The following is a 22,926-nucleotide window of genomic DNA, read 5'->3' as shown; positions in this document are numbered from 1 at the left end:
ATTATTATTATTATTATTATTATTATTATTATTATTATTATTATTATTATATTTAGTTGTGTATTCCTGCATGGCAGGGGGTTGGAACAGATGGGCACTGCATCCCTTCCAAGTCTCTAATTCTATGATATACTTCTAACCTACTCTGGGAGTCTTTTTTGCTACAGGATGCTATACGGATGTAATAAACAAACAAACAAACAAATCCTTCTCTCTATGGTGCCATTTAAAATGCAGTTCTGATGCTATTTGGACTATGGGTCTGGGAGATCAAGGTCCAATTCCCAACTTGGCCATGGAAATCCACTTTGTGACCTTCAACGAGTCACACACTCTCAGCCCTAGAAACTCCATGATAGGGTCCACCATAAGCTGGAAACAACTTGAAAGCACACAAAAATAACAAAAACAGCTACAAGTAAAACATACCATTACTATCATTTGTCCAATATGGACATAAACCTCACTAGCAGTGTTAAAGTTATCCTTTCCCCAAATATCAACACACACAAACATATAAACCTGGTTTCTGGATGTGATGCAACACATTGTAGAAGTGCCAAAGCATTGCAGACTCTGTTGGACTGATGAGCTGTCAAAGTTGGTGGATTTATAGATGGGTAGATATTTACGATTTCCTACAGAAAAGATAAAACAGGACATGTTTGTGTAAAAACATTTTCACACTTCAGCACTCTGATGATCAACACAGTTGTCAAATTCTCCTACTAATTATCTATGACTGATTCACATCTCATTCTGATAGAATTTCTGTCTACATATTAAGTGCACAGTGACAGTCACAAAAGCTGAAAGAATTTAGTAGAGGAACTAAAATACAGATGCCCTAATCATTTACTACAGCACTATTTTTAAATATGCAGGCTGTGAATCTGTGTCCAATTGGGACGGCCCATGTTCTTTGTTGCCATTTCCCCAATACTCAAGGCTCCAGTCCTGTTTGTGAACATGTATGACTAACCAAATGATTCACTAAAAATACGATCTGGCAGGCTATTTTTAGACAAAATAGATGTCCTACCTACCTGTAAGAGAGCTGCAATTGTACCAAAGGAGTGCCATAACATTGGAGCAAGATCAGGGACAGACTCTCGCTTTTTACTTAGCTCCAGCAATGCGTTCTCACGAGTCTCAGGGCTAGAAAGCTCATTGATCCATTGATAAATTTTCTCTCGATCAACCTGAGCAAGTGCCGTTGGCACAGGCTATAAAGAGACAGAAGTAATTTAAGTAAATGTGTTCTTTTTAATTCTAGTAAAACCAGAATGACAAACAGTTATTAATAGGACTTCACAAAAGGGGAAAAAAACATCATAAAGATCAAGAAGCATGCAATTCCAAGTAAATATGGATGAGACTTAATTCTCAATTACTCTAATGGGGCTTACTTTAATATTGCTATGCACAGGATTGTATCTTGAATGTAGGCACAGTATCAGAAGGAGAAAGAGAATATTACAGCAGATGAACACAGACTTCTAAGAGGGACTTAATTCAGCCATCTGACTATAATTTTGATTGTGCAGCTCTAGTGAATATATATGGGAAGTATTCTTTTTATTTTATTATTATTTTATTTGATTTCTATCCCGCCTTTCTCCCCAAAGGGACCCAAGGTGGCTCACAAGTAAAAATTCTAAAGACATATTACAATAAAACAATTTAAATTACCAACTAAAAACAATATAAAATTGTTGTTGTTGTTAGCTGCCCTCAAGTTGGTTCCGATTCATGCTGACCCTGTGGATAAGACATCTCCAAGAATCCCTATCCTCCACTGCCTTGCCCAGATCCTGCAAGTCCTTGCCTACACCCCACACACTGACTGAGTCTATCCATCAGGTTTGTGGTCTTCCTCTCCTTCTTCTACCATCTACCTTTCCTAGCATTATTGTTTTTTCTAGCGATCCATGCCTTCTCATGATGTGGCCAAAGTATGATAGTTTCAACTTGATCACTGTAGCTTCCAAGGGCAGCCCTGGTATGATCTGTTCAAGAACCCATTTGTTTGTCTTCTTGGCTGTCCATGGTATCCCAAGTACTCTTCTCCAGCACATTTCAAATGAGTTCATTTTCTTTCTGTCTCCTTCCTTCACTATCCTGCTCTCACATCAGTACATGGTACAGTGGTACCCCGGGATACGAATTGATCGTGTTACGAAATTTCCGGGGTACGAAAAAGTTAGCTTGGAAAAAACTGTTCCGGGTAACAAAAGATTTTTCGGGTTACGAAATTTTTTTCGGTGTGTTTCGGCGCTTTTTGGCACGAAATTTAAAAGCCGCGGCTTTCCAGCGCTAGCGGAAAGCCTTTTTTCGGGTTGCGAAATCTTTCGGGTTACGAACGGCGCCGCGGAACGAATTAAATTCGTAACCCGGGGTACCACTGTAATTGGGAATACAATGGCCTGAACGATTCTGACTTTAATGCTCAGTTGTATGTCTTTGCTCTTCAATATCTTTTCCAGTTCTTCCATAGCTGCTCTTCTCATTCCTAGTCTTCTTATTTCTAGACTGCATTCTCCATTCTGGTCAGTTTGATCCTAGATATGTGAATTCTTTAACTATTTCAATTTCCTCATTGCCTAGACTGAATCTGTGTATTTCTTCTGTGGTCATTATTTTTGTTTTCTTTATGTTCAGCATCAGACGTGCCTTTGCACTTTCATCTTTGACCTTCCTTATTAACTGTCCCAATTCCTGAAAGCCTTCTGCTAATATTATGCTGTCTGCATATCTTAGGTCAGTGGTGGTGAACCTATGGCATGGGTGCCAGAGGGGGCACTCAGAGCCCTCTCTGTGGGCACACGCGCCATTGCCCCAATACAGAGTTCACCAGAGTTAGTACCTAGAAAGCCAGAGGAATGTGGCACTTTGCAATAAATAAGTGGGTTTTGGCTTGCAGTTTGGGCACTTGATCTCTAAAAGGTTCACCATCACTGTCTTAGGTTGTTAATGTTGCTTCCTCCTATCTTCAGTCCTCCTTTAAAACCACACTAAATCCATGATACCCCACCCTATATAACAACCACTTAAGCTATCCTGTGATTACACATCAAAAGCCTCCCTGAATAAAGCCATTTTTGCTGGCCAATGAAAGGCAAGCAAGGAGGGGGATCAGCCTTGCTTCTTGTGGAAGGGCATTCCAGAGGACAGGAGCAGCCACCGAGAAGGCTCTCTCTCGTGTCCTCACCAGGTATGGGAAAGAAATACTTCCCCATAAGATCTTAGGGTTCTAGTAAGTCAACAATGTGTCCCTATCTCAGCAAGAGATTTTCATTACCACATGACAATGTGATATATATCAATGAACCTGGGGTGCTTTCAGGGCCCACTTGGGTCAAGATCAGAAGTAGCTTGGTAAGAGTCCACTCTTATTTTTTTATATATCCTCCTCCTCCTCCTCAGGCAGCCAACTCTGATTTCAGCACTTGAAGCATCCCAGAAACTCCTTTAACATCCGGTGCAAGTAAACTCTTGCTTCACTGATGACAAGGTGGCAGCAAAATCTCCCTAGACTATCAGACTAAAATGAGAGAAACTGAGAGAAGCCAAGGTAGTTGAGGAGTCAGCAAAATTTACATTGCATAATAAAAGGATGAAAAATAACTGAAGAGGCAATTACTATTCCTGTCACTGGCATGTGCAAGCAGACTGGAATACTGTATATCTTTTAATCAACACTGCAAAAACTTTCTTGTGCATTAATCTGGAACAGATTCATGGGGAAAGAAATCTACAGAGTTATATTCTCAGTTTGCTGAGTCTCCTCTTATTCTGGGACACTGTTTTAGAAATGTTGGGGGTGGTTTTGCTGTGCTGTAGCCAAATAGTTCTTATCATGAAACTACTACTACTATTACTACTGCAGTTTGTGCATATACTATTTCACTCACTCTCTCTCTCTCTCTCTAAAATAAAGACACTTATGGCAATATAGCTGCTGGTATCTGAAAAGTTATTTGAGAAGAAGTATTTGAGACAGAGAGGGCACAGTAAATAAGGAAAACAGCATGGCCATATTCTTTTCAAACGCTTTACAGAAATGCAGGCTACCACTTAAAAAAGGATAGGATTTTTTTTCTAAGATAATATTATATTCTTATTTACAGCACTATTTCTGAAAGTCGGAAACATTTCTTGCTTAATTTGGTCTTAAAATATGGGAAGGTAAGAAAAGTATTTTATAGCTACATCCAGGAGACCTCTGTTCATAATTATATCTGGATATATGAAAAGTTTATTTTTCATCTTTTTTCCAGTGCCAGAAGCTGTACTATATCTGTACACACACTCTAGCCATTAAATACCCACAAGAACTTTCAGGTGTGAACTATTCATAAAAAATTAATGTGTTAGTTACTTAGACTACAATCTGTTACTAAATTACCTTAATATGGAAAAACTAAGTTGTTCATTATCTAGAGTAGCATACTAAGTGGAACAAAAATAACAAAATGCCTAAACATGAGCGATTCTGATGAGTGGAGCTAGTGAATATACTCTATTATATCTGACTGTGTCATCAAAGACCAGAATTAGATGCGAAAAAATGGGCATGAGACTGTAAATAGTAACTCCGTTTGAACTTTCTCTTAATCTCCCTTGTTATATGAAATAATGGAAAAATATGATGTAATGTTATTTTTTGTGTTTTAGTGATCCTGTGCAACAGCAACCATTAGTAAAGTGACAATGGCAACGTATTATATTACATCTTTTTATTACTAGATACTGCATGGATGTACTGACACAATGAGCCATGGAATTGCAAGAACCAAGGCTTACTGACTATACACAGTATACTGGTTTAAATCTCTGAATGATTGCATCATGCCACTGTAGCCCATTATGTGAAACAGGAGGAGGAACTTGGCACAAGACTGATTGTTTCAGCAACACCATAATCTTTGTCACATCTACTTCCACCACCACTTGATGGGTCTCACAGCACCGTGCTAAACCCAAGAGTTGCTGCTGGCTGGTATTACAGATAGGTGGAGGTGCCTCTCCAGCAATGGAGAAGTACCGTATATACTTGACCATAAGTCGACTTCATGTACAAGGTGAGGACAGGTTTTGGGGCCAAAATATTGGATTTTGATATGACCCATGGATAAGTTGAGGGTAAAACTTAGGGGCATGTAACAAAGGATCTAATGATGAAGCCAAAGTAAACAATGCCAAAGAACTTACAAAATTCCAGACGATACAATTTTGTACTCACTTTAAAGGCTGGATAAATGAGAGAATAGAGGGAGATCAGTGCTTCCAGGATGGTTCCCTTTTTTAAAAATGAGAGTTAAGGTACAGTACCACATTGAACCCTGGATAAGTCAACTCAGGTTTTTTGGGTCAATTTTTCAACCTAAATTTCTACATTTATACATATATAGTATTTGATTGAAAGGAGTTACCCATGAAAAGCCCTATGGGTGCAGGGCCTAAATACTCTAAAGGAATCAGATCCTGTTTGATCTTTGAAGCTAAGTAGGCTAGCCCTTATTGGGTGGGAGACCGCCAATGAATATCAGTGGATAGGACTGGCAAAGAATCCTATGGATTTCATGGGGTTGTCATAAGTCAACATGCCACTTGAAGGGACATACACGCACAGATCTACCAATTGCAAAAGACCTCAAACAGAGGCATTATGTTCTGCTGAGAAGGCTCCAGAATGAAGCTAGTACTTCCAGCTTCCTGTCACAAGGTCAGTGGGAACATTTAAGAAAAGGTTTGCTACAATATAAAGCCTAGTAAAACCATCGTCCCCACTTTCCATCCTGGCCAGTATGAACTAGGCAGGCCTTTTGGCATTAACAAATGATTCACCACTTCACTCTCTTCCAATCTCATCTTTCTTGGGAATGCTCTCTCCCTCATAAAATGCAAGCTAATCTAAACTAGCCTAGTAAAATTAATAAAAGTGTTTACAAATCTCTGTTTTACAGACAACAGGTCAGGTTTTAGAGTATTATTATTGAATATATTTTTGGGCTAAACAAGGATGACTTCCAATACATATCACAGAGATATATAGTCCACAGTCAACTTAGCAAAAGCTCAGTATCCTATTTCAATGTCAATAATAATAATAATAATAATAATAATAATATTTTATTTATATTTCCCGCTTCTCCCAAGGGATCGAAGCGGGATTACAACAAGAAATACAGTAGTATACAGTAGTGTCTAAAATATCTGTCTAAAATACAATCTCTAAAACTAGCAATAAAATCAACAACTGGCCTTTTGACCTGGGGGTAAACCGTTCTTCTTTATAAAAGATCTGGGGGGGGGGGGGGGGAGGCTCGCCGGAAGAGCTCCGTCTTTAATGCCTTCTTAAAGGCATCTAAGGTAGATATGAGGCAGATCTCTACCGAAAGGTTGTTCCAAAGCAGGGGGGCAGCAGTGGTATATGCTCTTAGGTGAGTAGTTGTTAATCTCACATTGGGATGGTCAAGTAAATTCTTACCAGTTGTTCTGAGAGTGTGGGGTGGATTGCATAGGGAGAGGCATTCCCTCAAGTAACTCGGGCCCAAGCCATGTAGGGCTTTAAAGGTAATGACCAACACTTTGTATTGCACCCAGAAACTAACTGGCAGCCAGCGTAAAGATTTTAGAACAGGTGTTATATGGTCTAGTCTGGAAGTTCCAGTGACCAATCTGGCTGCTGCATTTTGAATTAGTTGAAGCTTCCGAACCTGGTACAATGGTAGCCCCATGTAGAGCGCATTACAGAAATCTAAATGGGAGATTACCAGTCCGTGTACCGTTTCAAGGTCCTTCCTGTACAGGTAAGGATGCAGTTGGCGTATCAGCCGAAGCTGGTACCAAGCACTCCTGGCCATCGCATCTACTTCAGATGACAACTGTACCGATGAGTCCAGGAGTACTCCCAGACTGCGGACTTTGTCCTTTAGGGGAAATGTGACCCCGTCCAGGACAGGATGGCAAATCTCTGTCCCTGGATCAGGAGAACCTATCACAAGTACCTCCGTGCAAGGGTGGGATGAAAACTTATCACAACTCTTTTGCTCATCATCCACGGGATATAAACATAACAGGCAGCAAGAAATGTTTCCAGTGCTCTGGAAGTTGCTTTCTGTTGGTAGCCCCTCTCTTGATAAGACAGAATAGCAGAACGCTGAAAACATTGTCTTACAGCAGATGTTTTAACGTATACCAGAATATATGGGCTGAAAGAGAAAAAGGGTGTCCTGACATGGTTTGGTCCTCTACATACAAAGGGAACATTGATTTTTCTGCCATCACCCATGCCACAGTAAGAATCACCACTGCTGCCACACCACACAGAATTCCCAATAATCCACCATCTCATTTGCAGTACAGTATATTCGTTATAGCACTGGATATTATCACTCATGAAAGTTTCCATTTTCCTAGCTATTGCATTGCCCAAAGTAGGAGTAGACAGACTTCAGAATTCCTCTTTTGTCTATTGTTTTTAACAGAGCTGAGGTTCACCAACTAGTGCTAGATGCAAGAGTATTTGGGGGTGGAAGCAGATGAACACAGATGATTTGGAATGAAATCAATCACCTGCTGTGTGCACTTTAATGACCTACATTCCAAGTATAAATCTCAATTTGAAAAACTACAGGCCAATAACTTTTTTAGAATGAGAGAAGTGAACTCAAAGTCCTTTCTACGTAAAAATCCATGCCTGGGCTTATCCTCAAACTTTGGTTTCAGTCATCTAATACTGGCCAGGGGCAGGATGGAATTTAGCTGTGGATGTTGTTAAAAACAATAGCTACCAGAAACCTTTTGATCTCCTTTTTTCTTCCATTATCCCCCATCTTTATCTTTATTCTACCCAGACTTCCCTTGAAACTCTTATTTCATTTTAATCATTATTGTATATTAATGTTTTTAAGTTCTTTTCTTGGTTTAATCTCCTTTTAGCATTTAATTATGTTTTATGACTGGGGGGAGGGATGGGGATCTTGGAATTTTTCATGTATTCTCTTTTAACTGTATTTTGCTTTACTGTTGTAATCTGCTTGATTCCTAGAGATTAAACGGATTATAAATAAATAAATAATTACTATTACTGCAGATCACTCAGAAATCTGCCACAATCTGCCCACCTCTGACAGAAGGCAGATGTACAGATGATTCAGAAAATAAAACCAACTGAATTTACTCTTTACTTTTTTTCTTCTTACAAATTCAGCTGAACTCTAAAGGAGACTTGAAGTGAAAGGAATCCCTCTGTTTTTGGTAATTTATTAAGAGCAGCCAAAAACAACAAAAGCAGAAGAAACATACACTTTGTAAAACAGAAAAAATATTTATCTCATTTACTTCTCAGTAGTGTCAAGCAAACAAATCACCCATTCCCATACAAAGAACCGAGAAAGGGAAACTAGGATCAAGAATTACAACAATAACAACAGATTAAAATACAGCAACAAATAGACACATAACACAGTTAAAGAAGAAAAGGACTTTCCTATGCTGATAAATAATAAAGTACTAAGCCAACCCCAGCAGTTACCAAGAACCTCTGTGCTGGGTGAGGAGAATGTTTCACTGCTGGAAATGCACCTATCACAGGTAAGACCAGTGTTTATTTTCCCAGCAGTGAAAGGCTGAACATCCTGAGATGGGACATAGCAGAACACCCCAAATCAAGGGGTGGGAAAATTGCTAGTTTCTTAGGTATAAACTATCTGCTGAGTGTCCTCTTGTTGAATGAGTCTTTGGCAGAGACAAGGACACCCAACTTGCAGCACCTCACAAAGATGGAGCTGACTTCCAGAAAGTTGTGTGGCAGATGTCCACCAGAGAAAAGCCATACAGTATTGGCAAGTGCCACTGATGTAACTGGACTGCCAGTGGGGTGAGCAACAACATCCCCAAGTAACAAGGATCCTGAGGACTCATAGCATGAAGTGATGCAGTCTTTGAGCCATCTATTGAATGGGAAGACTTCACTATGGACTGTGGCTGAAAAAAAAAAGGGGGAAAGAGAATCAGATGGGGGAGGGGTCTTCATTCTCTTTAGGTAAATCTGGAATATCCTGCATAGGTCCAAGGTATGCTTGACCTTCTCCAAGGTTTCTTGGGAGGAAAACAAAGATGGCGAAAAATAACTTCCTGATCCTGTGAAAGGAGAATTTATTTTGGAACAGAAGAACCAGAAGTAGACTCACTGAATTTGCACAAATGATGCCCGGTTCCTTCCTGGCCAAAAAGTCTGTGAGAGCAGGTAACAACCATCAGAAGACTATTTTCCAGGGAAGGTATTTCAAGGTATTATTTACAAAGGTTTGATAGGTGATACCATCAAGGCATCTACAATTGTGGGTGGGTCCTGGAATGGGTAGCAAAGTGTAGTTGGCAGAAATTTTTAACATGAGGCTCTTGAGGAAATATACTTTCATGCTGATGAGAGAAAGACAAATCCCTTGCTTGTGAGGAAGAAGGGAAATTCTTGCCACAGTCGATCTCTGGGATTAATTAGTGAGACCATTCATTGAAAAAAGGAATTGCCTTCTGTGCAGAGAACAGAATCTGACTTAGGACGCTTGCCAATATTAAAACAGAGAAGGTGGCAGCCACTTAGCCATGTTAAGCCACTGTTCTTGGTTCACAGGTAACATCTGAATATGATGGAAAGCACCAAAATCTGGCCTAATATGCTCATTATCACCTAACTGTCCAGATCATTAACTGAAAGCCTAAGGCAGACTCAAAGCCAAGGTCTTTGAGCTAAAAGACACCAATATTCTGTTAAGTTTTGCTTTCATCTGCTGAAAAGGCTGCTATAGCCAATGTTTGTCAGGCTATTTGACCTGGAGTATCAGCAAGTGTTCTCCCCTCTCTTTTTCATATGTGCTAGGGACCAGCAGTATATTTGTGCCCATCAGCTACAAATGTTTTTGCCCTCTGTCCTGGAAACTCACCAGGGACTAGCCCTAGTCTAGGGACCTTCTCTTTGACTAGAACCCATATACAGTGTGCCTGCCTCATACGCGGGCGCGCTATACACGGCTTTCAGCACATGCTGAAAGCCGTGCGGGAGCATGCGGGGCGCAAGGGACTGCGCGTCCCATTTGGATGAATGGGGTGCGCGCCCATGGCGCGCGTGCACCACCACATGCACAAGCCCCAGTCACTTGATTGGGGCTTGAGCATGTGTGGTATTTGGCTTACGTGGGGGAGGGGGTCCAGAACGGATCCCCCACATAAGCCAAGGGCGGATTGTACAAGATTAAAGGCATATCTGACTCACAGGACATAGAACTATGCTGGGTCTCACAGAGCCTTGAGATTGCTTACTTGTGTAAAATACACTAGTAGACTCTGCTGCCAATCAGAATGAAATCTGATCCCAACTAGCTGTATTAACTGCAGACACTCTTATCTTGTAAGCAATGTAGATCCACCACTTTTGAAAGAGGAAGGTTAATGCCTGACATCCCCAACAACAATTTTAGCCAGAATGGTGAGAGGTTCTTCACTGGATCATCTGCATATCTGTAAAAATAAGACTACTGTCATGATTAAGTTAACATGTACCCCCTGTAGACACCAGTGAGCCCATACAAATGTATGGATGCAGTCTGTATTAAGAGGAACTATTAACTGTTATAGCTGACATTTATCTGAGGAAAAACTTGAGCAGCCACTTTAAAAAGTCCTCTAATTTCTTGCCAAAAGGTTATTATCATCCTGTTGCAAGACCTGAGTACACTCTATAATGGTTTGACTAAAGGCTCATGAAAAAACAAATAAAGGACTTGTTAAGGATATGCTTCTCTAATAGAAGAGGGAAAAATCCTCCAAGAAATATTTGCTGAAGAAAGACAAACCCACAAGCATGTTATAAAATAGTAAATTTCACATATGGAACTGTACAGTACATTAAAAATGAGCATGTGTGCGAATAGAGCATAATATAGTGGCCTGAATGCTGGGCCAAGACTCTGCCTATATCCCTACTCAGTCATGGGAATCCACTGGCGACCCTAGGGAAGTCACAACCTCCCAGCCCCAGAATAAAAGAATGGAAAACTCTCTCGGAACAAATATTTCCAAGAAAACCTAGTCAGAAATGACTTGAAGGCACATAACAACCTGTGTGGTCAGAGAATGAAAGCAGGAAGGTGCTGCATGTTATGTTTCAGAGGAAGGAACTAGCAAAACCACGTATTGAATTTTTTTTGTCTAAGAAAACCATATGAAATTCATTGGGTCACCATAAATTGCCTTGAAGGTGCATGTGCACACACACGCACACACACACAGACTAATCTTATAATAGAAGCAAATATTTAGTTATTGTGCCTGATCACCTGTAGAGAAGTACATTCCACTAAAATACAGGTTCCAGGAATTCTTGGACAACTATTAACTTTTTCAGAAAATTTGAACAATCAAGCTCTCCTAAGTCTAGGTCTGAATTCTAGTCAAATATCTGAAATCACAAAATCAAGGACCAGTGAAATAATAGGTCCATGTGAGGGAATTCACATCAACATGTACTTCTGCTGTTGTCCTTGGCCAGGTTTCTCAGAGTGTGAGGAGACAGAGAAAGGCAACTCCTTACAGAAGAAGAAACTGTTTGCTTCAGTGACTTCAGAAAAAGGAGTGCAGTGGAAAGTCCTCCTGGGATGGAATGAACTCCTTTGTCTAAGATTAGAAAATTCATAACGGTTTCTATTTGAGGAAAACCTTTCCTTAGGAAAAAGATTCTATATTTCTTACTCTCCTCCCCAGACAGGCAGCTCTCCTCTGGTGGGATGGCTGTTTCTTGCCTGGGAAATAATCTACTGGGATTCCCTTTTATTTGATACCAAGGACTTCGCTACCCTTTCTACCCCTGGGAGGGACTGGGCTGGTACCATTAATCCCTTGTGCCCCGATTTAAATCCCCCTCAGAATGTACCATGGGGGGAGTGTTTTGGACTGTTGCCCAGTTTCAAATGATTTTCTGAGGTCCCCAGATGTATGTAAGCACTGTGGATCCAATTGAATCATTACTGGAGAAAGGGAATATTTCTCTTCTTGCTTGCTTGCAGACCTGAACTTTCAGAGCCTATGCTCTAGTATTGAAAATGAAAGGCATTAGGACTTGAACTAGTCATAAGAAAGGAAGCTTGCAACGGTTTGTTGATTCTGTGTCCTAGACTGGAAGTGCTGTTTTGGATCTCCTTTGGCAACTACTGTGGCCAGAGGAAAAAATGATAAGCCCAGAATGGAGACAGCAATGGAAGAACATGAGAGAGAAAAAGACTTCATGTGCCTGCTAAGGCTGGCTTCTTCCTCTGTTGAGTTGATTTTCAAGCATTTCTTCTGCCTTGGCATAAACAAGGGAAGAGACAAAAAGAAACAGAACATTTGGGAGGTGGTTGGAAAAACTAGAATAAGTATCATTTACACACATGTTGGAAATAGCCCATTGAAGGCAAGGTTGTTCTAAAGTGCCCATACTATATGGAGTATGTTAACAGTAACCTCTTGTTGCAGAGAAGGGTTTGAACCCCCTGCCCACACTGCTGGGGGTTGCTTCTTTCCTCTTCTACTTGCAAGACAAAGCTACTGCTTTGTGCAGTAGCTTCTGTCAGGCAGCTGGAAGACTACTCTTGGATAGAAATGCTTGGGAGCCCTTTCTACTTGTGAGTAGCTCATGAGAAAGAGGCATTCCAACTATCTCTTCCGGCGAGTTTACCGACCCGACTTTGTATAAGAGTTTCATTAAATGAAATGAAATGCTCCACTTCCTTGACTATGTCTGTTATGCTGCTATGATTCGATGCAATTTGGTATTTTATTGATTGTATCTGTATTTGTATTTGATGTAATCGAGTCTCGATCTGCAGGGAGAGGCGGGAAATATAAATAAACTATTATTATTATTATCTATTGGCTGTGTGACATTTGGAAGTAGAAAGGCTGGGAAGTCACACCTACTCATAAGAAAACACTACTTATTAGCTGGCAGGCTTGTGAATGGCAGCTCCTCATGAGCAAGAAAGTGCAGCAGCTGCAGTTACTCATGGGAAGAGATTATAGCAGCCCTATCTGGGATTATCCTCTATGGTAGAGGGGGAGAAAACCCAGGGCCCCAGTCTCACTCTTCAGAGAGTTGCCTCACTAAGTTCTCCAATGGATGCTGCTTGGGAAGAGGGGATGTCCAGCATGATGGCTGTGGGTGCTTCCATGGCTGAAGCATGGCCTGCCTTTCTGCCCTGGGGTGAAGGAAGGAACTTCAGTCCCCTGACATGCCAGGACAGTTCCCTTTCCTTTGGTCTCTGTGGCATTAACAGCACAACTGCTGCTATCTTGCCCTCCACTTCATCCCTAACCTCTTAACAGGTCGGGCAATGGCAGTGCAAAGGAGCTGCAGAATGGAGAGATTTTCCCTCACTTACTAGCACTGCACAAATTCCCCCACTGGCAAGGCCCTGGACATGCCTGGACTAGCCTCTTCAGCCCACAAAGAATAGGCCATAGTGGGGAGAACCTCTCTATGTAAAAGGAAATTCCCACATGGGAGGGAGTGTCTCACTGAAGAAAAAAGAGGAACATGGAGCCTTTTTTTGCTGTTGTTGCTGCTGCTGTTGTAAGAAAGATCTTGTAAAGCGAAGAGGAGCAATAGAAAAACAGCACAACCTACAAGTGGTGAGGCAGGAATAAGGAGGACTGACTTTACCAGGGGTTGTTCTCACCAGAGAACATTCCTCAAAGGTCTGTATCATTCCTACCTATTGGGTGAGAGGGAGGAGCTAACCCATCTCAGGATCTTCAGTCTTTCACTGGCAGGGAAAATTGTAATTTACAAACCACCTGGATAGGCCTGCTAGAAGAGACTGGTCCTAAATGCTGTTTTAAATGCAGACAGCGTATCCAGTTGTTGAATCTCTTCCTGCAGGTCATTCTACAATTTGCGGGTGAAAGAAAGAAAGAACAAATCCTCTGGGTGACAGTAGCTACTGTTTCCATCTGACTGAATCAAATGTCTCCTAAAAGACTTGAGTGTACAGGGCAGATGATATGGGAGAAGATGATCCCATAGGTAACCTGTATCCAAACCATCTGGGGCTTTAAAGGTCACAATAAACATTTCGTATCTTGCCTGGAAATTTTATTGTTTCACATCTCCAGTCAACCCATTCAAACGCAGCATGGATATAAGCATAGCCTAAAGGCGTATGATTTTTTGAAAAAGTTATTAAAACTCACTTATTAAAACTTACTGTATATACTCATATATAAGTCTAGGAATTTTAGTCTAAAAATTGACCCCCCCCAAAAAAAAACAGAGCTGACTAATCCACGGGTCAATATAAGTGCTGTAATTTAACTCTTATTTTAAAAAAGGAACCATCTCCTGGTGAAAGGCAAGAATATAATCCGTCCTTGAAGCACTGATCCACCTCTACTCACTCATCCATTGAGCCTTTAGTGTGAACACTAACAATTGTGCCTGCTGGAATTTTCTAAGTTCTTTCCCAGCTTTTCCCTTTGCTTTATCCTCCAAATCTTTGTTATATGACCCTATATTTTACCCTCGACCTACCCATGGGTCATATCAAAGTCCATAATTTTGGCCCCAGAACCTGCCCTCGACTTATACATGAGGTCGACTTATAGTTGAGTTTATAAGGACAAGCAAAAGTAATGTAGAAGGGGAGGAGTATAATATGGCAAGAAAATAGAAGCTATAGCTATAGTATTCATTAACAAGTTTCAGAAGAAAGGCCTTACACTCTCCAAGGAGCCTCATTCCATTCTGCAGGACTTAAGTTCACAAGAGGAGGCTTCAAACACAGTGTTTAAGGAAAACCAATCCCTAACATGTGGCAATGCATGAAGCTGAGCTTTGAATCCTAGAAGACATGGACCAATGAGTGGTTGAGAGATGCAGGAATAGAAATGAAGCCATTAAAAGAAAAAGGCTTTTGTTGTGAGTTGCCCTTAACTCATGGTGACCCCATGGATGAGACACCTCCAAATTCCTCTGTTCTTCACCATGCTACTCAGGTTTTGCAAACTCATGCCTGTGGTCTCCCTGATTGTGTCTAGCCATCTGGCGCGAGGTCTATCCTCCCTTTCTACAGTCCTCCACCTTTCCTAGCATTATTGTCTTTTCTAGTGAGTTCTGCCTTCTCATGATGTGGCCAAAGCATAACAGCCTCAGTTTTGTCATCCTTACCTCCAGGGAAATTTCAGGCTTTATCTGTTCTTAGACCTATCTGTTTGTCTTTTTGGCTGTCTACAGTATCCTCATCACTCTCCTCCAACAAATAACAAAGTTATTTTCTTCCTATCTGCACCAGTCACCTTTTTGTTGTCTGTTGTTTACTGCCACCTGTGGATGAGACACCCCTATCTTCCACTTCTCTGCTTAGTTTCTGCAATCCCATGCTTACTCCCCCGGCTGAGTCCATCTGTCTGGCATGTGACCTTCCTCTCTTCCTACTGTCTTCTACCTTTCCTAGCATTGCTGCTTTTTCCAACGCGTCCTTCCTTCTTAGGAAAGGCCAAAGTACAACAGCTTCATTTTTGTCATCTTAGCTTCCAGGGAGATTTGAGGCTTGATCTGTTCAAGGACCCATTTGTTAGTCTTTTTGGCCGTCCAAGGTATCACACGTCTCTCCTCCAACAAATGATGAGTTTATTTTCTTCCTATCTGCTTTCTTCTCTTCACTCATACTCCCCTCTTAGAGCAGGCCTGAGAGGATGTGGAGCTGTTTCAAGGCTCCTTCACTGTCCAGGCTTCTCCTGAGGAGGAGGCCAGGTAGTAGAGGAGGAGGATGGGCAAATGCTTTGCCAAGCAAGGCTCCTCCATTGTGCAGCCTTCTCCTGAGGAGGAGGCTGGGCAAATAACTGTCCTGGAAGGGTCCTCCACTGCTTGGCTTTCTGGAGCTTCCTGACAGTGGGAGCTGTTTGACAGTGGGAGCCACTTCCTTGGAGATTGTGGTGGATCTCCTTTGAACTGAGGCTGGGTGGCCATCTGTCACTGGGGTGCTTTGAGTGAGAGTTCCTGCATGGCAGAAGGGGTTGGGCTGGGGGCCCTTCCAACTCTATGAGTCTAAGGTGGAAGATGAGGATGACTTGCAGTGCTCCTCTGCTGCTTGGCTTTTCTCTTGAGGAAAGGGCCAGGCAGGCGAGGGCGGAGTTAATGTTAATAATACTGATTACTATCAATTGATAATTAATTATTGTTTTAATTAAAAGCTCTCTGCGGCCGAAGAAGTCGGCCTGTGTTAACTCTGGGCCCGTCCTCCTCCCTGTCCTGGGGAAGGCTTTGCGTCCCACTCCTCCTCCCAGCCAAATATGGAGGCTCCTTTTCAACGCGACGTCATCCAGGAGCGAGTCGCGAAGCCGTGTGCTACTCTGCCCTCCTCCTGCCCCGCGCCTCCTTCGCCCGAAGACCCTCCTTCGGGCCAAGGGAAGGGCGCTGCGCCTCTGCCGAGCACAGCCTTGGCGGGAAAGTGGAGCCCCGGCCCCGCTCTCCCCACCAGGAGGCCCTCCCGCCCCTCCAGGGGGACCCGGCCTGGCCTTACCGCGGTCGTGGCCAAGCTGTGCATGGTCGAGGGGGCTCCTCCTCCTCCTCCGGAGCTCAGGGAGCCGCTTCTAACTCAGACGCCGCCATGATGGATCGAAGCAGAGGCCTCCTCTCTTCCACTTCCGCCCGCCAACCGCCACCGCCGTGACCTTTGACCTCTCCTCCTCTAATTGGGCCTGGGCGGAAAGCACGCCCGAGGCGGCTGGGAGAGAGAGAGAGCGCGCATGCGCCTTGAGAACTCAACACTAGCAATAGGGGGAGGAAGGGGAGGGAAACCATTGCCAAGACGAACACAACACACCCGTGCGCGAAAGGTACTGAACGCGCATGCGCGCTGGGAGGAGGCGGAGTAGGGGCCCTCCAACCCCCCTCCCTCGCGCGCGCGCTGGGTCTCGAGGCGCCTCTACGGCAACAGAAGAGGGCCTCGCGTGGCTTCGGCGCTGAGTAGAAGCCTCCCTCTTCTTCCCCCTCACGCATGCGCGTTTGCGTCAGAGAGAGATTGAGAGAGCGACGGTGGCGCGTCCGATCTGGTTCCCGCCATCTGCCTTTTCCTCCACTGAGGCCTCGGAGGAGGAGGAGGGCGCCGCTGCTGCCTCGGGAGGCAGACGGAGCAGAAGGTGAGGAGGGAACGCCGTCCTCTGGGGAGCCTTTGAGCCTGGCTGGGAGGCCGGGCTCCTTCCCTTTCGCCCCTCAGAAGCCCCAGCCTCCCTCCTTCCCTCCCTCCTCCTCGTTGTTGTTGTTGTGTGCCTTGGGGTCCTTTCCTGCTCCCGGCGGCGTTGTACTGGGGTTTCCTTGGCAGGGTCTCCTCGGAGGGGCCTTTGCCCTGGCCTCCCCCGAGGGGCCTGAGGGAGCGTGGCTTCTGCCCAAGGCCGCCCCATGGCTCCCACTGCGGCCCAGAGGGACTCCGGCCCTGCTCTGCGGAGCCATAGCCCAGCATCCAGGCCATTCATATTGATGTTGTTGTTGTTGATCTTTATTTCTAAAGTCAGTTAAAATAGGCCCAAAGACGGAGTTTCCTGTGGCAGACATTCTGCGGAAATAATGAAGGGTAATACATACTAATGCTCCCGAACCTCCAGGCAGCTCTTAGTGCTTTCTTCCCTCTCTCTCCCCCTCTTCCCTTTCCTTCTTTCCCTCCTTCCCTTCACGCCCAGCCCCTTTCTTGCCTGTGGAATCTGCTGCTCCAAAGCACAGAAGGAATTAAAAAGGGGGGGGGTCCCTATCCTTTAGTCTCCTCTCCCCCCCCCCCTTAAGATCTGTTTTTGCTCCCTTGAGCGAGGGCCTCCCAGGGAGCTCCATGGCCCTCCAGAGTCAGCAGATAACACAGTCTTTAAAAGCAGGTGAAAGCAGTGGTTTTAACTAGAGTCCCCAGGCACTGGCCTCCACAGCCGGGTCTTCCTGCACCGGAGTCTGAAGGGATACTTTAGACACCTCTCCCTCCGCATTTCTGGCTTTGACTTTTTCAGCTTTGTTTATTTGCAGACCTTATTAATATGTCCTCTCTGGGAATATCTAGCTCCTCTGGCATAACTCTCTGGTCAGTTTTGACCAAAGGCCTCACTGAGGGACCTAGAGGTTCCTGGAGCTACTACTCTGCTAGCCTTTGTAGCTCCTCTATGGCAATCCTATGGTCAGACGCAGTTACTTGCAGTACCCCTCATTCCCAGGGGCCCTGTGCCTCTAACCCCAGCGGATGAAGAGGGATCTTCAAGGGTTCTGTATCCAACCTGTGCTTTTCATCTTCTTTTATCCTGCATTTCCCCCTTTTTCTCTGCAGGTCTATGACTGCAATAACCATTCTGTTCTGCCCCAGAGTACAGGAAAGGTTGTTGTTCTGTTCCTCTATCAAGTTTGGATGAGGTCGAAGTTATTTGAATGAATGTATTCTCACTCACAACAAACCTGCCCATGTTTTTCGGATCATCTGTTTGTTGTTGTTTTTAACTGCCCTCCCCTCGACCCCAGCTGAAGGCAACCCTGTGGATGAGACTCTCCAAGACCCCTTGCCCTCAACCGCTCTGCTTAGGTCCTGTAAATTCATACCCATCACCTCCCTAATTGAGTCTTATCCATTCAGTGTGTGGTCTTCCTTCCTTTCTGCTGCCTTCTGTAGCGTTAACGTTTTCCTCATGATGCGTAGCCAGAGGTGTCCTGATTGGAGCATTGGACTAGGACTCTGCACACCAGAGTCCGAATCCTTGCTTGACTGTGAAACCTAAGGTGACCCTTGGCATGTCACACTCTCTCAGCCTCAGAGGAGGCAATGGCAAACCTCCTCTGAAGAAACCTGCCAGGAAAAAGCAGTCACAACACCCGAGTAGGGGGTAATCCTGGTTAAATGCTCTGGGAGTGTGGATTACTGGTGGAAAGCTTTCTGCACTCACTTTGTACATGCAGGCATTGTAGTGGGTGATATACCTTGTTAAGGAGACTTCATGATTCTCTGCTGGCTTGAGGGTGTGACATTCACATGTTCAACAGAAATGGCAAGAGGGCATGGGGGAGAAAATAGTGGGGATGGGCTTCACCATCACTTTCACTCCTGGATACCGGCTGTGCCTTTGAAGTCATGTTTTTGCAAAAGTGATTCTGTGTGTCCCTCCTGAAGACTCAAATATCACTCCTACTGGCATACTGTTTGCCCTAAATTATAGAAATGCATGTGACGAAAAAACCTCAACATCTCTTATATTGGTGAAGATGGGTGGGAATTGTGCAGCTCTCCAGATATGGTTGGATTGCAACTCCCACCTTTCCTTGCCATTTGCTATCCTGGTTAAGACTGCTGGCAATTGCAGTCCAGCAACATCCGGAGGGCCTCACAATTTCCACCCCAGTGTTAAAAATGGACTGAAATGGTGAAATGTGTAAAACATTTTTTCTTACTGAAATATGGAGACCTGAACATTTGGCTGTCTGCTTATTCTGGGAAAGTTGACAAGGAGGAAACACTGTAAATGAGTAGAAAAGGAGAGAGATGCTCCAGTATTGTTGAACAAACGCTGTCCGTAAAAAGAGAGAAATAAAAACACCCCAGCTCTTGAAAAGGGTTCCCTCCAAAATGTGTCGAGAAAAATAAATAAAGCCTTTTGGTATCATCATGGCTTATCAGCGTTTGTTCAACAACACCGGGGTATATCTCTCCTTATCTGCTTATTCTGCCCAATTATTTGTGCAGCTTCTCAAGAATGGAAGCTGGTGGCAAAAATGGTTTAAGTGCAATAGAACCAGAACACTTCTGTTCTTCAGCATGCTGCAGTCTCTGAGTGGAGTTGGAAATCCCTAAACTAGTGCAACGGGTATACAAATAATTGTATTGCACAGAAAGGGCAACTCCTGATTCCATTTCAGTATGGTTAGGGATTATTGTAATTCAACAACATCTGGAAGGCAGCAATCAGTCTTTTAAAAATACTTTAGTATGCTCTTAGTATGTGTTCGTATTTTACAGTGTAATCCTATACAGCAGTAAATCTCATTAAATTCAATGAGACTTACTCTTAGGTAAATCTATGTAGGATTGCATCCTTACTCTTCCAGTGAACTAGAATTCTTTCTGCCCTCTCTGGTTTCACGCGTGTTTGTATATCCGTAAACACATACAGCAATGTCACTTTATGTCTATAGCTACTTCTTGACAGGTGGAAAAACAAGAAGTGTAACAGTACTCCGTGTTGTTTCCCCCCACCTGTCATGAAGCTTTGTGCAGAACATTTCATTCTCATGGATAAGAACTTGAAATAGTTTTCCTGCCTTGACACTGCTTAATTTATTATAGATGTATAGGGCACTCCATTTCAGAGGTTATGATTTATGTTAGTAAGAAAGTTAAAAATGAAACAAAAGCAACATAGAGTTAAAACAAAATAACAATTTGATTTAAATATAAGTAGCATCCCTAAATCAATTTTATAAGATATTTTTAGTATTCATATATTTCACTAGTACAGTGGTACCCCGGGATACGAAATACCCACGTTACGAAATTTCCGGGATACGAAAAAATCCCATAGGAAATAACTGTTCCGGGTTACGAAGGTTATTTCGGGTTACGAAGAAAATTTTGGTGCTTTTCGGCGCTTTTTCGCACGAAATCGCGGCTTTTCCCCATTAGCGCCTATGGCATTTCGGCTTGCGAATGCTTTTCGGGTTACGAAAGCGGCGGCGGAACGAATTAATTTCGTAACCCGAGGCACCACTGTAATACAAAAAGTGTGTTGTGTGTAGTTGGCAACCTTGTAGGCATTATTGCTGTATTTTGGATTAGTGAGCTGATTTGTTAGGTGTGGGTGGAGATGGCTTCTCCAGTGCTATGTTGGCATACTGAGATTTACAGCTGCATACAACAATTAGAGTGGGAAAGGAAGAAGTAATGCCTTCATAGAGTCCATCAACATTCATTTCCATTTAGGAAACAAAGTAATTTGAGTATGGTTTTGTTTTGATTTTGCATAGTCATATTCTGAAACTACGAGAGTTCTTGAGTTCCCTTTGAAATACTTTGGCTTCTGTGTAAGTCCCAGTAATGTTCAGTTTGGCAAAATATGTATGCAGCGCCTAGTTTTCCTCACTAATGGTTGTTCTGCTTAGAGCTGATGGAAGTGGTAGTCCAATAACATCTAAATGTCTTCATAGTTTGCTCAGGCCCATTACAAACGGGCCTTTGCGGCGCCCCCGTGATGTGCTAGGGGTTGGCCGAGGACCTAGCGTCCATACCAGCCTCACCCCAGCACGTGACGGGAGCATAATAATGGCGGCGCCCTATACACACGGGCGCCGCCATTTTGACGTATCGGACGCATAGCGTCCGCACGTCGTGCCCTGATGTGATGCTGCGAGTGCGCGAGTAGCGCCTCACGGCACCCTGTATGGGGCACAAGAAGAAGCACCATTTTGGTGCTTCTTCTTTGCTGTGTCCGGGAACCACGCGGTTTGGCTGTTGCGGCTCCCGGACGCAGCAACTGGCGGCGGCGGCAGAGCACCGCTTTTCGACGGTCTGTAATTCTCCATAGTTTCTCTCAGTTTTATGTCTGTAATAAAATATGTATTTCAGACTTTTTTTTAAAAGATAAGTAACATTGAACATTTAGGGTCAGGGTGGTAGATTGTTAATACTGTTGGACTAGGATTCTGAAAGGCTCAGCTATAGTAACCCACTTTAGACATGTTACACTCTCTCGTCCCCAAAAGAACACAATGGCAAATGTCCTCTGAACAAATCTTGCCAAATCTTGTGGTTCTCCTTAAGTTCATTATAAGTCAGATATGGCTTGAAGGCAGACAGCAAAAACAAACATTGAACATTCACTGCCATGGAAGCGGCATTCCTCTTTTATTTTTTCAGAGGGCTGATGTATAGATGGGAGGTAGCACTGGGGAGTCTCTTCTGCTGCCCTTATCTGTCCTGCTCATGAAGAGACATCGATTGATACAAACCACTGCACAGATTTTTAAAAACCTTTGCATTGTAGATATTCATTGAGATGTAAATACTTATATTTCAGAAAGAGTCAGTGCATCAGTTACTTGCTTTAAGTAGTTCTTTATTAATACTAATCCTGTAACTTTCTCCTTTTTAAAAACAGGTTTTTTGTTTTAAATCAGACTTCATTATTTTCATAAATTATTTGTATGAAAATATGACTCCGCAGAAGTTATGTGGATCTATTCGCATGCGCAGCATGCAGACTGGGACTACAAAATGGAAAGAAGGGACATTTGAAGTAGTGGATAAGGACAGCAAAGTGACTTTGGTGGTTCACTACAATGCTGGAGGAATTCCAAAGATATTTCAGGTACTTCAAAATTTCAAAGCAATTTTGTTTTGAGTAAGCCATAAATTGCGTCTCTATGAAGAACTGTCATTTCAAAGTCCATTTAGCTGTCACTAATTTTCCTCAGAGAGTCATTCTTACTTCTCCTTTCTGGAACACTGCTCCTGTCAGACTGTGCTGTGAATTGTTCAGGTGTCTGCTGTCCAGCAAAGAGGAAATTATACAAAGTTTTAGACAGAAAATAGAACTTTTGAGTATTCAGCTTGCTCTTGGTTGTTGTGTTAAAAATTGTCACTGCAGAGTCATAGTCGTATCCCTTTTCCTCTGTACATTCTGTTCACAACGCTAGCTGCAATTCATGTTGTCATAATATATGTGCATTTGTATGGACGACTAAAATCTTTAGTGTATTTGCCTGAGAGTAAACTCTGCTGAACTAAGTGAGATTTTCTTCTAGGTAAATTTGCATAGGAGTACTCTGCAATTCTTTCTGCTAGCTCACAGACCTTGCCTTTACCTGTACTCAGAACCTGTGTATTCATGCTACAGGCTAACAGGTCGTCTTGAGGTTTGAAAGTTTTCCATAAG

General features: G+C 43.2%; 2 protein-coding genes across 10 annotated transcripts in view; one reads left to right on the top strand and one right to left on the bottom strand.

The window, feature by feature from the left end:
- CNOT9 (CCR4-NOT transcription complex subunit 9) overlaps positions 1-16,830 on the bottom strand; it is a 26,102-nt gene extending 9,272 nt beyond the window's left edge. Inside the window, exons 1-3 of one of the 3 annotated variants that reach the window (XM_042472602.1) lie at positions 16,563-16,830; positions 1,047-1,226; positions 523-638 (exon numbers count right to left, since the gene is read on the bottom strand). In XM_042472602.1, the coding sequence (XP_042328536.1) occupies positions 523-638; positions 1,047-1,226; positions 16,563-16,586 (320 nt within the window). In that variant the 5' untranslated portion in view covers positions 16,587-16,830. The remainder of the gene's footprint in view (positions 1-522; positions 639-1,046; positions 1,227-16,562) is intronic. The other 2 variants (XM_042472514.1, XM_042472689.1) reach the window with 2 other exon arrangements.
- Positions 16,831-16,987: 157 nt separating this feature from the next.
- Positions 16,988-22,926, top strand: part of USP37 (ubiquitin specific peptidase 37) — a 44,217-nt gene continuing 38,278 nt past the window's right edge. For 2 of the 7 annotated variants that reach the window (XM_042472013.1, XM_042471838.1), the window contains exons 1-2: positions 16,993-17,181; positions 22,150-22,359. In XM_042472013.1, coding sequence (XP_042327947.1) covers positions 22,204-22,359 — 156 coding nt within the window. In that variant the 5' untranslated portion in view covers positions 16,993-17,181; positions 22,150-22,203. Of the gene's footprint in view, positions 17,182-22,149; positions 22,360-22,926 lie in introns of all 7 variants that reach the window. The other 5 variants (XR_006104449.1, XR_006104441.1, XM_042472096.1 and 2 more) reach the window with 5 other exon arrangements.

This window comes from Sceloporus undulatus, chromosome 1 (assembly GCF_019175285.1).
Source record: "Sceloporus undulatus isolate JIND9_A2432 ecotype Alabama chromosome 1, SceUnd_v1.1, whole genome shotgun sequence".
Lineage (NCBI taxonomy): Eukaryota > Metazoa > Chordata > Lepidosauria > Squamata > Phrynosomatidae > Sceloporus > Sceloporus undulatus.
The sequence above is the reverse complement of the archived record's forward strand: the minus strand, read 5'-3'. Positions and strand labels throughout refer to the sequence as shown.